Source organism: Amia ocellicauda, chromosome 3 (genome assembly GCF_036373705.1).
Source record: "Amia ocellicauda isolate fAmiCal2 chromosome 3, fAmiCal2.hap1, whole genome shotgun sequence".
Classification (NCBI taxonomy): Eukaryota; Metazoa; Chordata; class Actinopteri; order Amiiformes; family Amiidae; genus Amia; species Amia ocellicauda.
In genome coordinates this window covers 22,648,354-22,666,753 of record NC_089852.1, presented here as the reverse complement: position 1 = coordinate 22,666,753, position 18,400 = coordinate 22,648,354, and the positions used below count along the sequence as shown (strand labels likewise).

The 18,400-nt window shown below is 43.2% G+C and overlaps 1 protein-coding gene across 2 annotated transcripts in view; it reads right to left on the bottom strand.

The window, feature by feature from the left end:
- Positions 1-77: 77 nt before the first annotated feature.
- Positions 78-18,400, bottom strand: part of LOC136741307 (serine/threonine-protein kinase WNK4) — a 76,551-nt gene continuing 58,228 nt past the window's right edge. Inside the window, exons 12-20 of one of the 2 annotated variants that reach the window (XM_066698506.1) lie at positions 17,579-17,752; positions 12,687-12,741; positions 12,148-12,297; positions 9,032-9,954; positions 8,647-8,740; positions 6,874-7,444; positions 6,372-6,577; positions 4,551-4,645; positions 78-3,723 (exon numbers count right to left, since the gene is read on the bottom strand). In XM_066698506.1, coding sequence (XP_066554603.1) covers positions 3,721-3,723; positions 4,551-4,645; positions 6,372-6,577; positions 6,874-7,444; positions 8,647-8,740; positions 9,032-9,954; positions 12,148-12,297; positions 12,687-12,741; positions 17,579-17,752 — 2,271 coding nt within the window. In that variant the 3' untranslated portion in view covers positions 78-3,720. The remainder of the gene's footprint in view (positions 3,724-4,550; positions 4,646-6,371; positions 6,578-6,873; positions 7,445-8,646; positions 8,741-9,031; positions 9,955-12,147; positions 12,298-12,686; positions 12,742-17,578; positions 17,753-18,400) is intronic. The other variant, XM_066698508.1, reaches the window with a different exon arrangement.

Here is an 18,400-nt window from a genome sequence, read left to right as displayed (position 1 = left end):
TTGTTATTCCCCTGATTACAAATACTAATGCTAGTAAGATGGATAAGTAAGCAACAAAATGAGACAAACAAGATCTGTATTGTTTTTTGAAATTCCATTTTATTATATTTACAATTATGATTTGAGAATATTGCAGTATCATTATCAACCTGTAAAGGATACAAAAAAAACTTGGAGGGGAAAAAAGGCACAAAATCAGCAAGACAGTACAACAGCATTGTGTTTCCCAGCAACAAGATTAACAACATTCAGCTTAAATCATACATTCACAAAATATATTTCTTGATAATTACTTTTTCTATACCTAAATATATCTTTGTTGGTTTGTTTTAACCAATAAAATCTGAAAGTATTATTCCACATTGCTCTATAAAGTGTCCTACATTCGTACCTAATGTGCATACTGTAAGGCAATGGTTTAGCATTCACAGCTTCAATTACATTTGATTTATTTCATTTAGATGTGCAACAACATTACTGCATAGGCACACTTGCCAAATACAAGGGATTCTGTATACAAGCTACTAGTTATACCGCACACTCAAAATATCGCCGCTCAAGTCTACAAAAACACTAGAAAATGTACAATAACTTGCTCTTCTATTGCCAAAGTTAAAAACAAATACTCAATTCTATTTATCCTATGAAAAAGGACAGATCGCACAAAAGAACACCATTGCAGACAAAAGGGGGTTGACAGGGCCTTTTTTCTGTGAACAAACATTTGAGAAATAAGCTCTCACAATTGACAGAAATGTATAGGAGTGATTTGATGTTTTAAGAGTTACAAATCAATCTGATCTGATTTCAGATTTACTTATTTCAAGTTTGTAGACTTTTTGTCTTCTTACTGTTGTGTCAGTCAAGTATCAGTACAGGATTTAATGCAGAGGATTAAGAAGGAAAATAATACAGCTACACTTATTTTACACAGTTGTGCCAACATTCAGATTCAACATTGTAATCTGCAAACTGCAACAGAGAAGCAATGAACTTCAGTTGTGTTTGTGGTCTTAGCAAACCAAGGACAATACCTGTAACAATGCCATAATGAGAATATATGATTTGCCTGAATAAAAACATAAAAATAGAATAAAACATCAAAAGCAATCTGAGTGTATGTTATGGCATGGGAGGTTAAAAGAGATGACAGTGAAATAGAGACTGTTTTGAGGTTCATAACTACATACCCATAAATACACATAAGGTCCACTTTTTTGTTTATTATTATTCTTTAATTTTCCTAATTCCATTTAAATATACAGGAAAGTATTCTAGGGCTGGCCAAGGAAACTTTTAAATTCTTATCTGAAATGGTCAAAGTTGCAATTGGTCATATGATGGCTCCAATTAATTTATCATGGCATCATCAGTCTCCTGTGATTTGCTGTAATTTGTGCAGCGTTCAAAAACTGGTTAAGGCAATTTGTGGAGAAGGGTGTTCTATGTGGGGAAATGGCATCAGGTGGTGTCAAATTTTAAGATTATTAATATCTCTCTGCCACAGTTATGACACTCTTCCTTTTGTTACCACTCTGACCTGGCTCATCTTCATTTTGAGTCTCTACCAAAAACTCAGACAGTGTGGGTCAGTTACCAACTTTAGCTATTGCGACTATAACTATTTCTGTGCCCTGCCCTCAGTGTTCTACGAAAGATTTTTTTAAGAAGCCTTTGAATCAACCAAAATAATATCTCATTGTGCTCAAAAATATTCTCTTATTTCTCGGCCTACCTTTTAAAAAGTCTCCATAAATAGTCACCCTCTTTGTCAAAGACCCTCCTATAAGGGGCATTGTGTACACATCCAAACTTCCCAAATGTACAGTTCTTAGACTATATAAACATAGTTGTAAGTTAAAGACTATAGCTATAACAGATAGAAAGTTGGTAAAATAGAAAGTAGACCAACTCAAGTGTCTTGTTTTGAAAAGGATTGTTCCCCAAAACAACTAAGAGGGAACGACTTGGTACCAAATGACAAAAGAACATTTCCCATAGTTCACTTGCCATGGGAAAGGTTTCTCTCACAGCCTCAGACTACATTCACAGACTTTCTGTACCTTCACTGTCGAACAGGCATTAAATGTCCACTCACACAGTGTCTTCCAAAGTGCGGTTCTCTAAAGTGAAGTCAATTGTGCCTCTATGTAAAGACAGAATGCCATCGATGAACAGCTAGTCATCGAAAAGCCCAGAAGCACAGATCCTGAAAAGAACAGGCGGCGAAATCAAATCCCTACACACCTGCCTATACAAAGGCATTCTCCAGTCAGGAATAATACTATACCAGCATCAAAGGGATTTCTTGTCATCACAGGACTGAAAGTCACAGTTACACAGTGGGCTGTATGTAATCCCACCTCATTGGCCCGATGAGTTTAAAAGCAATAAATGAATCTGAATTCGTAGGATGAGCGGCAGCTGGATGTAGGAATAAAATGAGCCGCCTTAACAAAATGCGTAGACAACACAACGTCAAGCACAAAACCGAGCAGGAACTAACACAGCAGCCGCCTGTGAGGTGGCAGAAACAGCACAATAGCACTGTGTTTGGTGGTGCTTGTGCCTATTTGAAAACAGTGTACAAGCTTTCCTACTTGCAGGATTGAGAGACGCTTAACGCAGTTGATTGAGATCTTATGGACTAAACACATTTTACTTTCTACTTGACAATAAACAGACCAATGGTGCTCAGGCCAGAATAAAGTACCTTCGGCATTGTCTTTAATTACAGCCAGACCTCCTCTTTACTATTCGTGGTCTGTGCCAGATATTTCCTTGTGCTATACTGCACTAAAACATATAGGACAGCTCCCAGTGAACAGAAAAAAAACAAAAAAACAATCAAACAGACAAACAAACAAAAATCTTTGCTCTATATGTTGACCCATTAGAGAAAATTAAATACTGCTTCTACCCGGCCACTTACAGCAGACTGAGCTGCTAGGATATAGGAATACATATATACAATAGTAGTCTGTCTCTTGAGCTCGGTGACAAACTGCAGCTGCAAACATAAAACATGAAATGTAAAAATAAAAAAACACAGAGGCTTGAAGTGCAAAGTTAGCTAGTAATTAAGAGATGAGAGCAGGCAGAGGCTCTCAGAGGTCACTTCATCGCTCAGACAGATACTTCTGCAGATTTATTTGCACACCAAAAAAAAAAATAGACCAAAGCTAATCCTGCTCCTCGGTTTGTGTAGATGCACACACTGGTTAAAATAAGAGTTTCCCTCCATCTGCAGATACCAGGGCGGAGTATGTAGTGACGGCCTGACGCTGTCCCACGAGAGGACAAGGGGGTGGTGACAGACAGAGCCAGAAGCGAAAGGGTTTGATCATGGCTTTTCCCTTTCCTCCTTCTTTCCAAAAATGTTGGTTTTTCTTCTTCTTTTGTCCCCTCCAGCACTGGAAGTAGTGTCCTCCAGCCGAAGGGTCCACCACACACCACCGAGCACTTCGAAGATTGGACCGATTTGGAGAGAGCATCTCGTGCACCCTGTTCAGCTGCTCTGTCCTTTTGTGTTTGATCGCGAAAACCAGAAATAAAAAAATGCAAACTCCCTTTTGCCAGCACAACGGTGAGCTGTCTGTTGTCCTCCTGGGCCTGAAGTGCAGGAGGGGGGACTTCTCAGCACTTCTCAGGAGAGCACCGAGATCCAGTCACTTCACAGTTCAGATGAGGTAGTTCAGAGTGCGGCCCAGCCATGACCTGTCACTGTTCAAGGGAAAGAGGAGATTGGGGTGAGAGACAGGCAGATTGTTGTCCTTAAAGTGCCTTGCACACTAACACAGCTGCCCACAATTTACTAACCCGGGTTCTGATTGTCATTAGTGTGAAATGACTGACTTGGGTGGAGGATGCTAGTTTTTATTTTTACAGGGAGCAGGACCTCAGTCTGAATGTGTTTTCAGTGGACCACAACCAAAAAGTACTGACACAAAGCACACGATTTAAGAAACAAACACAAAGAAACATCACATGGGATAAAAATGTCTTCTTATTGAAAGCACCTTGAACAATAGAGGGAGCAAGTTTGTACCCTGGTCAATTTAGCATCACATTTTTGCACCCGTTTTTCCCTGTAGTTGTACCCTCGATTTACACAGGTTTCCTATGGGTTCAACATGCCTTTGCTGTCTTTACTACACTGTACATTAATAAGCCATGGTCTGCTATAGTAAACATGCCATAGGAAGATTAATCCTGGGAAATAAGTGTATTCCCATTGCCCAATGCAGAGCATATTGACCCATAGGAATAACGCACAATAAAACCCTGTTAAAAGTGCAAACATCGTGTGATATATGTATGGGAAAACTTGTATACGTTTTTTGTTATTTTTTATTAATACACTTAAATAATAATAAATAAATAAAGGGCATCTGCCACAAAATAAATAATAATAAATAATAATGCTTGCCAAATGAGTTACTTGATCCCACTGCATATAATTGTCCTTTAATACAAATAGTGCAGCGGCGGGGTGTGTGCTGGAGAGAGCCGTGCTGTGCAGGTCAGCGCCGGTCAGCCCCAGTGCTCACCATTCTGTTGTAGTCAGCAGCGAAGGTCACCCCTTTGCCAGACCGCTCCTGGGAGCCGCTGCTGCTGCCACTGAACGAGTTCTTCCTCATGATCCCTGCCACAGTGACACACAACACGCTAAACAAACGCAACACAGATGCAGCACAGCAGGACACAATACAGACCCACAAGATATAATACTCCATAGTATAACAGTATTATCAGGTGTACAAGTACAGACTGAAGCCACTGGTTATGAGACTGGATGATGATTGAAAAGCCCAAGAAAGAGCAAATGCATGTGTTAAGAATTGCATTAGGACTTTGCAGTGAAGTCATGCATCTGTACAGTGGTTACAACTGTATCTGTTACATCCTTAAAATGATTCCAAAGAAAAAGCATTACAGAAAAAACACAAACAGTTTCAAGGATTTAGCTTAGATACAGTGAATTACATAAGATCCTTATTCATTAGAGGAGTTTAACCCTAGAAGTGCCAAGCGGGTCACTTTGACCAATTTGGTTATTTGATTTTGAATTATTATTATTATTTATTTATTAGCAGACGCCCTTGTCCAGGGCGACTTACAAAATTTAGGAGCAATACAAAGTGCAATAATGCAGTGTAGGTCAATGTGTTCAAGGAATACTGTGTATTTCTGAATACACTGCACATACCCGTTGGTGACTTTTCCTAAATAGATGTATTAAATATTCTGATGGCGTTTTAGCTGCATAAACGCAAAAATAAGTTATAAACACGTTTATTTAGAATAGCCACAATCTGTAATCTTGACCGGTTATTTAAATACATAATAAATCAAATATAACACAATCCTGCATGCCCTTGATCTCATGAACAAGTGGTGATCTACACCTGTCTACAGTCTTTCATATGCTTGCAAAACACACCCAGTGTATAGCATTACAAGTGTCTTACAACTGTACTCAGAATGTTTGTGCTATGCTTCTAGTGTTAGGGAACACAATCTCTATGATTGAGTCTAGCTACCTAGAGTTGCTAACAACCTATATCTGCTGTGTAACTGCGTTTATTGATGGAGCTCTCTCTACGCGAGAAGCATTTCAAAGTTAATTAAAGAGTGTTCCCTTTGTGGCGCGTTTACCTCATTCTGTCTTGCCTTGCTATGTTTTTTTAATGAGCAATATCCAAAAAGGTTTCTATACTGAGCTTTGCTCTTTGATGGTATCTCACTAATAGCTTCACAGGGCCTTGGAATGAACGCACTTGAGTCAAGAGGGTCTAAGAAGACCCTGCTATCGCTGCTATCTGACGAGCACCAAGATCCACATCTACACTGTGACTCAGGCCATTCTTTTTAAGCCAGGGGCATAACAAGCTCTCTAAATGCCCAGGCACAGTCTAAGGAGCAATCCCCCCAATTCCTATTGAGTGGGGAGAAATCGTAGCTTAGCAATTAAGTTTTGCTTTCTTCCCAAAAATGTTGGAGTTTTGTATTAGCGATACATGGTACTGGGCCCCTTTTGACTCTTTGCACTATTACAGTCACGAGCACTGATGTCATCCTCTCTCAGACTAGCATCCTCCACACAGGGTCAACTCTACCCAGGCTTCACTGCGATCCCTGGAGCTGGTTAGATCTTTGGTCACAGAGGGCCGACTCACCACCTGACGTATGTTGCTCTTGGCCCGGGTCAGTCCGCTTTCTACCCCCGTACATGCTTTCACACACACTCTGAAACCTCGGGGGTTGCCGTGCCGGAGTGGAAGAGGCTTTTAAAAGCTTAACCAAGATCCACCCGCTGGAGTGGAGACTTGTGTAAGAGTGAGTCTTGGGTGAGGTGGGGGTGTTGTTACCTGTGGGAGGCAGGATTTCCAGTCTCTGTAGGCTGTTTCTCCGGGAAGGGTTGAATCCTCCACTTTTGGACAGGCGTCTCTGGCGGCTGGACAGCATGGCAGCAGGGGACACGATGCCAGGGGGGGGCACCTTCCCCATCCTTTCATAGAGCTCCTCAATCTCCCTCTTCTGAACGGCCTGGAGGGACTGCACCTCTGACAGGTGTCTGAGGACAGAGAGGGGGTTGTGAGAGAAGGGACAGGATGTTTTGCAGGGTCTCAGATGTATCTGGTGTGCACACTATATGAGGACAGAGATAAGTGGAAGTTTCTTGGACTGGAAACAATCGCTTTGCAGGAGAATGAGTCTGATGGAGGACAGGCTTTTAGAGGCATTGGCAAATTTAAAAATCAACAAGGTGGTGCTGTATTGTATTTTTCTATCTTCAATTTATTCACAGTCAATACATGTGCATGGCAGACAGGGTGTCAGGGTGTCAGTGTGCTGTGGACGTCCACTCACCTGTCGCGCAGGACCTGCAGCTCCTCCCACATGTCGTCGTCGTCGCTCTCAGTGTCATCGCTGCTGATATAGGGGTGGGAGTAGTGCATCCACACGTGCATGGGCAGGCTGTTCTGGGGGCTGCCAGGGTTGCCGTCCCCCCCCCGGCTCTCTGGCTCCTGCGCGGTCACAGAGAGCCCGCTGTCTGCCGAGGTACCGAGAGGGGTGCAATCCAACCCTCTTTCTCTCTCCCCCACCTCCTCCTTTGCCTCCTCCTCATCCTCTCTCTCTCCCATGGTTAGGCTAGGGCCGGCCTCTCTCTCCCTCTCCCTGTCGCTCTCGCTCGGACTCTCCTTCTCGCTGCCCCTGTGCTCGGGGCCCGGTGGGGAGTGTGGGAGCGAGACAGTGAGAGAGCTGCTGGGGCTGGGGTCCGACTCGGCCTGCTCCTCGGTGCTGCTCTCTGTCTCGCTCTCTTGGGGTGAGGGGGCGCTGGCGGCAGGTGGGGCAGTCGGGGCAGGGGCAGTGGAGGGCTCTAGTGCCTCTTTGCTGGGTGTCACCTGGAACCTGCCCACAGTCACCGTGGGTTTTTGCTCTGGAGCGCGGAGAAAGGGAATGAGAGAGAGACAGAGAGAGAAACAATAGCCAAGTTAGAGAAATCAATAATCTGTGCTTTATTGTCCAAAAATGAAGGTTACTTTTATTGCTGAAAAACAAGATTGGTATATAAGCCAATCTGCCTAACATTGTGTATAATCAGGACTGCTGTGTTGTGATACATTTCTATATGGACAATCACATATCGGATCTTCTCTTTATCCATTTAAGTGAGTTAAGTATACATTGAGTTTGAGTCACATGTCTGAACAGCAGTTTAGGCTGATGACTATGTGTTCTATCTCACATCAGAAATCTGGGGCTCAGCCATGTGTCAAACTCACACTTCAAACTGGTAAGGCAGAAAAGGGGAAAACCAATAGGATTATGCTACAAAGGGTATATTTTTAGAAACATTACCAGGCCCAAACACTAGGTGGCAGAATGAGCTCCTTTTAAAAGGGTACAATTATATATTCCCCACCCCCCCCCCTGAAGCCTGCAGTTCTTCTACTGTAAACAGTATAAACAACAGTGCTGCTGTTTTGAGAGGGAGCACTGGTTCAAGTTTTGTATAAACACAGGCCAAGGGAAACGAGAGTGGAGAAACGCCACACGCTTGCGGTGACCATGTCACAGCAGACTGCGTACCTGGCGGCTAATAACGGGACCAACACCTGAAGGCGACGGAACATTAAATACCAACCCCTGATTGTGCGATGTGTTTGATAACAGCTGACGCAGACAGGGCTGCTTACCCATGCCAAGGCAATGAGAGTCACTTGTGCCTGGAATGGGGATCACCTGTATAAAACTTTCTCTGCATGTATATGATGCCAGTTTGGAGGCATGGTTTTGACAGGACAGTTTCCTTAAGGGTGGTCTGTGTTATACAAACTGGCAGCTATTGCTTGGGTTCAGATAATTGAGAGTAAACAAACACAAAAATCAGAACAGGGTTTGTGGCACACTGCAAACAGCAGGTAATATCTCCGGCTCTTATCTCTCGAATTCTGGAAATTATGATTAAATATTATTTGTATTTTTCTTTTTAATCAAAGGCAAGGTCAGATAAAGGTAAACAAAACTGAACTGCACACAGTGGAAGGCAGCTGCAGGTCACTTGAGGGCCTGTGCTGCTGTTTCAGAACGGCTGGCCATTTTGGTTAGCTTGCGTGTTGGTCTTGGCGTGGCTCCTACCTTCACAGATAGGAGACAGCCGGGCCTTGGCCGAGTTCGCAGAGGACTCGAAGAGCACGAGGGGAGACAGGGTTTTGGGGCTGGATGAGGACACCTGAGGAAAGAAAAGTCTGTCCTTTAGTCTTCTCGGTTTCGACCGACAAAAACACTGGGGCCTGAACTAGAATCCCGGAGGGAGCAAATTTCTCCCCAAGCACACTTCCTGTTTCACTGTGCCGTGCAGCATGCTTACTGAAACACGGCATGGATGGATGCCCAGAACAAGCAAATATTCGAAGTTCCTTCCTAACAAGAAAAACAGCCCTAACCTATCTACCTTTATTTAATAAAAAGGATTAAAAAAACAAGGCATTAGAGAGAGCTGAGCGAGGGCTTAGATACTCACACTGCCATGGGATCCATCTGGTGTTGGGGTGGTGGGGGACCCCGGCATGTCGGCTTGTGCTGGGGAGGGAGGGACAGGACTCCCGGTCCTGTCTGCTGTGGGGGGAAGTGTATGGGCCTGGGGGTGGGGGAGAGGGGAGTTCGGGGGGGGACTAGGACTCCCAGGGCCAGGGTGACTGCGCAGCCCCGGCAGGGAAGAGGGAGGTGGCATGGGTGGGGTCTCAGGGGGCTGGTTTTGCAGTGGGATGGTATGGTAGCCTGAGCCCGTGTGGATGGGCATGAACCCGGCCTCCTGGATATCAGCCAGGCTCAGCTGCAGCTGTGTCTGAGCCTGGTTATCGGGGAACTGGTAGGGGTTGGGCTGCCCGCCGTGCCCAGCGAACATCCCAGTGTGGTACAGAGGCTCACTGGGCAGATGTGTCTGGGGCTGGGGGGCGAAGCCGGGGTGGTATCCAGACTGTGGGCCCAATTGGTGGTGGTAGCTGCCCATAGGGGCCAAGCCTTGGGGTAGGGAGCTGGGGTTGGGCATGAAGGAGTGGGCCACGCTCATCGCTAGGGACAGCACATTAGCCAGGGAGAAGAGGGGCTGGGAGTGGGCGGGCCACAGGCCTGGGTGCTGCTGCTGCGGTGTTGGAGGAGACAGGGGACTGCCATCACTCGCCGAGCTCTGGGCGTCCCCGTGGGGGCCCGGCTGTAGTGGGTTGTGTGGACTCGGGGAGCCGGGGGATGAGGAGAAGCTCTGGAGGTTGTTGGCAGACAGTGGGTGTGCCATGGTATGCTTGGGGGAGTTAGGGTAGAAGGGGAAATTGCTGCTGGGCATGAAGGGCGGAGACGGGTAGTGATGCATATGGGGCATCTGGGTATGTGATGCTGGGTGCGGGATCCCTCCTGTCTGGTAGGCATGATGGTACAGTTGTGGAGACTCTGAAACACACAATTGAGATAATTTACAATTGGCAGCTTGGAGGATATGCATATTTCAGATGCACACACGTATTCTGTTCTGGTCCATTACTGGCAGCACGGTAAGGGTCTCTTGTTAATACTGGACCTGCAAATACCAAGGAAATGGACAATGTGAGACTGTTGTGAAGCCAGGGGAAAGGAAAGCCCACCTGAGTGGAATTTTGGAAGACAGTGGAAACATAACCAGTCCACCAGATGCTGTAGCAGAAGATTAGCAGGGGAAAAAAAGAGCATTGAAATTGTGTCCACCACCTGTTGTTCAAAATAAACACACACGCTTTGTTGACAAGTTCCCTCCCAGCTCATGTGGAAACAGGAGAGACTGACAAGGTGATTTTCTGCTCCCACGGCTCCACGCACAGACTGATAGCGGCCCAGTGACTGAGCTGCTCCATTCGTCTTTAACTCTGTAATTTTTGGAGATAAATGCACCGTGAAGTAACCTAAAAGGGAGTGGAGGAGAAGTCATAGTCCATCACTAACAATGAACAAATGATCAGGATGGAACTAGAGGGGAATAATAATACAGCCCATCATTTAGTCAGTTATTGCTTTTTCCCTTTTATATTCCTTAAGCAATACAATTTATGGAAGTTGCAGTATGCCGCGCTTCATTTTTTAATTTTGCTGATTTTAAATTAGACTGTTCAGTACATTCAAAGTGTTATGCAGCACCTTCAGGTCCTACATGTTTTGGTTTGCATTTATAAGTAACTAGTAACAGGCCTTGAAGTGTATGAGCAGCCAAACGCCATAAAAATAAAGACATTAATTTTGAGTCTTTTTTCATTTAAAAAAAACAATCCCCAAGTGAGCTGTATAAGATCTGTTTCCATTTGCACACAGTAACTTTTTTGTCTCCGCTCACATTACGGCTGTTTTTAAGAATCCAGTTTCAAATTGCACCGATGATGTAATCATTTACTAACAAGCAAACTGGAGCCCAAAGCCAAGCGAGGCCTGCACGATTTGGAAGGGGGTCATTATTGCTGCGGGGGGTCAAAGTTATTGCATTTTTAAGGAGAAGTCATTCATAACACGTGTTTGTTTACAACATGTTATATCATTTTTACGAATGCGGTTAACTTTTGTCTGTGCTCAGAGGCCATTACTCCGTAGAGAGGGATAACTCTGCATGTTCCGGCCTTGCAATAGTAAAAATTATTCATAATATACCGTATAGTCTATATACAGTGAATGCAGTTGTGTCCTAGAAGAGTGTATGTCTTTACAATTGTAGTTAAAAGCATTCACACCCTTCATTTGAAAATACAGAGGCCAGTGGACCCGTTTTACACACACGGCTCAGTCACCTGGGATCTCTAGGTGGAATCAGTGTTCAACCAACTCAAAAGATCACACTGATAAGTAATTATAGTTTCATGAATCGTATGGAATAAATCAAATGAGTCAGCAACTAACATTGATCGTAGTTTTAAGAGTGGTTGTAAACAACTTTAATAATATTACTACATAAGTGGCACAAGTTCAAAAGTCCCCACATAACTCAAATAAGATGCACATTCTTGCTTGTTACAGATCATAAGGCATTTATGGCTTTGTCTGGTAGTACAATGTGAGCTCTACAAGTCTTGTTCGGGCAAATGCCATGAGCTCGGTCTTTCTAGATGCCCTGTTCTTTTATATTATAAATGAACATTAAAAAAAGATATATATGAAACAGCCTTTATGGAAACATCAGTGGTGAATAGGTAAGCTCTTCGAAAACTACGCCACACAGACGCTGGTCATGTGTCTAAACAAAAAAGAAACACTGCACAGGCTTAGACAGACAGGGGTGGCATTCAGGCCTCACTGCACCCTTTTGGTGAAGTAATTGCCCTACAGGAGCCTCACACAGGCCCTGGCTTTGAAGTGCTGCGAGGTCCTGCGAGGTGCTGTAAAAGGTGCTGGCGCTACACTAAGCGCTAAGACAATATGCCAGCATAAGGAGTTTTTAATACACTGCCAAGACCTTGCAGACTGCTTCCTTTGTGAGGGGGTGGTTACGCGGGAGCTGCTGTTCTGAAGGGGCTACAGTAGAGTGTAGGCCGTGAGAGGAAAAAGACTGAGCAAGACAATCCAAGGTTTCTTGTTTTTTTGCTTTGTGTGTTTGTGTTTTTTTTTTTTTTTAAAGAGGTGCTGCCGTACCTGGAGTCTGGTGAAAGGACTGGGAGCGGACGGGGCGGCTGGGTGACGGAACGTCTGAGTCGATGTAGAAGTCCCTGCCTGAGTCGGGGCTGCCCGCAGAACTCCTGACGGGAGAAGGCATCACCTGGCTCGGACTGGCACAGCCATACTCTGGCAACACAGCCACACAGTCATCGTCAGACTCAGGGATGCAATTGCACTCATAATAACAACAGCAATAGTGATAACAATTATTCAAATCTATTCAAGTTTGGACATTGGGGGTCAGGTTTAACAGGCTTGGGCTGAGGCATAATTGTGCACAATAGTTTTGCCTGCAGGAAAAACTGCACACTAACAGTCAGTCAACTCCTTTCATTTAGCAAAGATGTATAGCTGAAGAAAGGGGGAAATAAAATGACTGTACTTAATCCAGTATAAGGACAAGAGGACAAGGTTTTGTTTGTTAGGTGCATTTAAGAGGCAAGTTGCATTACTCCCAATTCCATTCTTTCGAAAGCTTTTTGTTTTTTGTGTTCTTTATTGTTTAATTGCCTTACCCGGCAAGGAAGATGAGGAGTGGGTGCGAGCCAGTCCATACGAGTGCAGGTTGGGCTGAAAGAAGCACAGGTAAGAGTGAGAACAAGAGACAGACGGGCCACACGCATCAGCTGACCATGGAACAAGTTGCCAAGTATAGAAGGCACATTACAGTAGTAATCAGCAATTTAATTGTGGTAAAACACAGGATTAAACTATAAAGAGGCAGCCTACTCCTAAAAATCTAAACAAACCAAAAAAATGTATATTGGGGTAATTCCATTTAGTTAGTCTCTTCAGTGGTACAATTGAAAAAACCAATTTATAAAAAGCTGACAACTCAACAGAAAGTATTTTTCATGAGCAGACAATCTCTGTGCTTTATTAAAATGTGTTTTGTGATCTATTAAACTGCAGAAGGGATGAACTAAAAATGGCAGTTTGATTGGTTTTTATTTATTGGTTTCCTTTTTTATAATTGACTGACTTGCCAACAACCAATTAAGCAACCTCTGAACCATTCGAAATGTATGGCATTGTAAGGAAAAAAAGCATTGTAAACATTTTAATTGACCATGTTAAAGGGCAGTTTTGTTGTTGAAAATCTGTCCACATCTGCTAAAACCAAGAGGAAAATGCCTAATAAAAACTTTACTACTTTCTGCGACATTGTTATGGCAGTTAATCATCCAGAGAGAAAGCATTCATCTACACTTGATTCGGTCAAATGTTCATACAAGTTACATAAATCAGCCACTCTCATGCACAATCTTTGAGCCATTTTACAGATAATACAGGCCTGTCTCAGACATGTGCTTTCTAAAGCATTTTTTTATTTGACCTGGTTTCCAATTAGTATTTATTGTCTTTCGTAATAAGTAACTTATTTCATTCTCTCTTGCTACTAGCCTGCTTTGATCCCTGCACAGAGTTTTAAGGACATCCAATTTTAGGGCACGTAGTGTAGCTTGTAAAATCTTATTATAAGCAGGAGAAAAAAAATGGATGGTAAAAGGTGGATTGCTCCTAAAAGGAATTGCTGGCAATAAAACCCTGTTTCCACTTTGAACGATGTTTCTACAGACAATCAGTGTGATTTAGGGTCAAAGGCACAGGAAATGAGGTTCGGAAAAAAATCAATCTGCTGCTCTGAGTAGCAAGTGTAAAATGCAAGTTCAAGTGCATGAAACTGGTCCCTGCTTCATCTCCAATTATCAATTCATCACTTCAATGATGACGAGGATGAAACGTTCCCAGATCCCGTTCCAATAGCACAAGATCAGACCCCCGGCACAGGCTTAGCTTGGGATACGAGCTTGGGACTGAAGCCTGGGTTCAATCAGCAGTTAACTGAGGCAATCGCCTGTTCCTGTGCCAAGAAAGGCTTCCAATTTCAGCCAAAGCAGACCCACATGAAATAAAAAAAAAAGTTCTGCTTTCTGTTCGTTATTGACACCAAACTGCTTTATATGCAAAAAGTATTGTCTTGTGCTCTTGGATGTGTTGTAACAGCGATGTGTGTTAATGGAAACATGAGTTTAAGTAGCCAGCAATGGTCAGCTGTCATCAGTTTTCTTCTATAGCAGGCTGACAAGGCGCATTATGCCTGCAGCCCACTGTCATGTCCCAACATGTCATGTCCATTGTCGAAAAAAGACACTATGGCCTGATGCAAACCACACCATCTCTAAAGCCCACTGTCCAATCAGACTGTTGCTCAACATCCAATGAGAAAATCTCTCCAGATAATAGAGAGAGGATTGTTTCTTAAACTGTTGCTTTCTCCTATTAAGATCATCATCAGTACATCAGTATTTTTCGTGGTGAGAAAATGGTAACAAAAGAAACATTGATCCCACAATCTAACAAAACTTGCCTTGTATATGGGTTCATATATTTTTAAGTAGAGAATAAAAAACAATTCCCTAAAGGATGTCATTGGATTTTCTAAACAATGAAACTAAAACTACTAAAAACACAAATTATTACTATTAATATTCATATAAGAACATAAGAAAGTTTACAAACGAGAGGAGGCCATTCAACCCATCATGCTTGGTTGGTGTCCATTAGTATCTAAGTGATCCAAGGATCCTATCCAGTCTATTTTTAAATGTTCCCAAATGTTCAGTTTAAACCACATCGCTGGGGAGTTTGTTCCAGATTGTGACAACTCTCTGTGTGAATAAGTGTCTCCTGTTTTCCGTTTTGAATGCCTTGAAGCCCAATTTCCATTTGTGTCCCCGTGTCCGTGTGTCCCTGCTGATCTGGAAAAGCTCCTCTGGTTTGATGTGGTCGATTCTGAAGACTTGAATCAAGTCCCCACGTAGTCTCCTCTGTTCCAGGGTGAAAAGGTTCAGTTCCTCAGTCTCTCAGTAGGACTTTCCCTTCAGACCTGGAATAAGTCTGGTTGCTCTCCTCTGAACTGCCTCTAGAGCAGTGATATCTTTCTTGAAGTGTGGAGCCCAGAACTGTACACAGTATCCAGATGAGCTCTAACTAGCGCATTGTACAGTCTGAATATTACTGCCCTTGTTTTAAATTCTGCACTTTTGACAATACGGTAGCATTTTGTTTGCCTTTTGTATTGCTACCCTACATTGTTTGGATGGGGAGAGTGAGGAGTCCACGTAGACTCCTAGGTCTTTCTCATGTGTTACTTCTTCTAGTTCTATTCCTCTTATAGTGTAATTATAGTGGACATTTTTGTTACCTGCATGTATTACCTTGCACTTGTCCACATTGAATTTCATCTGCCAGGTGTCGGCCCATAACTGAATGTTATCTAAGTCCCTTTGAATAGCCTGTGCTGCTGAGATTGTATCTGCTGAGCCACCTATTTTAGTATCATCTGCAAAGTTGACAAGTTTGCTAACTATCCCAGAGTCCAGATCATTAATATAGATTAGAAAAAGCAAAGGCACTAGTACTGATCCCTGTGGAACTCCACTAACAACCTCACTCCAGTTAGAAGCAACTCCTCTAATCGACACCCTCTGTTTCCTATACATCAACCAGTTCATGATCCATCCACTTACATGGTTTTCATTAAGATGCTCCTCTATTTTCTGTCTAATCATTTTTTCAAATATTTTATAAGTAATGCAGGTGAGACTGATTGGTCTGTAATTTCCTGGCTCAGTTTTGTCCCTGAAAGGTATGACATATGTAGTTTTCCAATCATTTGGCATATCCCCTGTTCTAAGGGCCGGATTAAATCAAAACTTTTACCCACCCGCTAATAGCAAACTACAAACCTGTACATCATAGCGGTTACATTTAGGATTAGAAGAAAGTGGCATCTTATTATTTTTGTCATTTGACTTACATTTGTACCCATTTACACAGCTGGGCATTTTTACTGGAGCAATCTAAGTGAAGTATCTTGCTCAAAGGTACAACAGCACTGCCCCACCCACAACCTTCCAATCATGAGTCCAGAGCCCTAACCACTACTCCACAGTGCTGCCATTACTAAAAATGAAGCTGCAACTGAGTACAGTTCTGTAGTTTTCTATTAGCGGGTGGGTCAAAGTTTAGATTTAATCCCAGCCTAAGTGTCAATTGGAATAGTTTAGTTAGTGGCCTATAAATAATGTCCCTCATTTCATTAAGTACTGTCGGAAATATATCATCTGGCCCAGGTGAGTTTGTTTTGAACTCTGCTAGTCCCTTTAGTACCTCCTCCTCATTTATCCTGATCTCTCTTAGGATTTGACTGGACTGATGGTTAACCTGTGTCATGTTATCCGTTTTTGTAAAAAATTCTGTGAAATACTCATTTAGAACATTTGCCACATCTTGTTCGTTTTCCAGGATGCTTCCATTTTTGCCCTTTAGCTGTTTCACTTCCTCCTTTATTGATCTCTAGCCATTATAGTATTGAAAGAAGCTCTTTGCATGAGTTTTAGCTCCAAGAGCTATGTTTCTTTATATTTCCCTCTTTGCTTTCCTGATCCCTTTCTTAACATCTCTTTCGAGTTCTAGATATTCTTGGTATTTTGTTTTTGCTTTTCTAAAATTGTAGACAATTGTTTTAGACTTGTCCTTGTTTTTTGAAAGTATGCCTCAAAACTAACCATATTGTGATCACAGTTTGACATTGGTTCTCTAACTAGTGTCCCTCTGACTCTATCTTGGTCATTTGAAAAGATCAAGTCAATGCATGCACTCTCCCTGGTTGGTTCCCTCACAAATTGAGTTAGAAAGCAGTCATTTACCATCTCAACCATTTCTATTTCTGCTTCTGTAGTCCCAACTGGGCTTTTCCAGTCTATGTTTGGGAAATTAACAGCCACATCCTTGCTAGATGCAGTCCTGCTTATACTGTACAATGCAACATCTTGCTGAATATCTGAATTGGGTGGTCTGTAATACACTCCTACCACTAATCCTTTTATCCTTTTATTTTATTCAAAAGTTTAACCCACAAAGATTCTGTTTCGTTAATGGGATCTAATTTGAGTTCTTCTGCCTCAATGTCATTTCTGACATATAATGTTACCCCACCACCTCTTCGATTATGCCTAACACATCCTTTCGACTTGTATTCATCCCCATCATTTTCTGTAAGCCATGTTTCTGTCACTCCTACAACATCATAGTCACACGCCAGCACTGTGGCTTCTAGGTCTAACATCTTGTTCCTTATGCTCCTGGCATTGAGGTACAAACATTTCAGGACTTTCCTACTAGCAGTTTCCCTTTGTTTTCTTTCCTTAGTGGAACGTGTCCCATTGTCAGAGCTCCCTGCCCCCCTGGTTCCTAGTTTAAATTATTACTGTCTTTTGTCACCCAAAGTTCAAGTGTTCTTTGCTTTTGCTCAGCTTGTTTTTCACAATGATCTTCTAATAGGTTTCCACCCAATTCCCCGGCCCCGACTCCTGTAGATGCTCTACTGCCCCTGACTGACCTGAGAGGCAGACAGTGTTCCTGCTCCACTTAGGTAGGGTACCCGCGGCCCCCCCAGTGTGTCCAGCCGCCCCGTGGCGTCTTTCCTCATCAGATCCTCGGCCCTCTTAATGATGTCACGCATGCGGTGGATGAAGCCCTCTTGCTCTGAAGGCAGAATGAACTCGTTGTGCACCTGGAACACACACACACACACACACACGCGTGCGCACATGCACACGCACACAGAAAGAAAGAGAGAGAGAATGAGGGGTGAGCAGATAACTCTACCTGTGTGTCTATATAGGTAGCTCTTGGTTCTGTGTCTTCACACAATGTGTATGACTTGCATTCCCTCTCTTTTGTGTGTATGAGGAGGCCTGCTACATTAAAACACAACACAAGGACCGGACCCTGCAACAGTTGTCCTTGTACAGTCCTTTGACAAAACGGCAAGCACAAAATCAAGCAGGTGCACACACAACCGGCATCCAATGGCTTGCCCTTGTGTGCTGTGCTGGTCCTGATGCAGAACTCTGAGATATGAGCAAGTGCTGCTGAATACCAAAACCCTGTGGCGTTTGTGGGTGCTCATTTTGACATGGCAGGGCTCTGCAGTTTTGTGTGCCGTTATGTAGACAGACATATGACAGATTGTATTATTGGATTCTGTCACCACGTTTTAATTCAGTTCATGCGCTGCACTGATAAAGCCAGGCCTTTATAAACTAATTGGAGACTTGCGCTTGCCTTGCCAAGATTCCCTGATAAATATCAGTGTGTTGTAATCTATGTAATCCACAGCACAGATGGGATATAAACAACAGTGTGCCCAAGGTACACA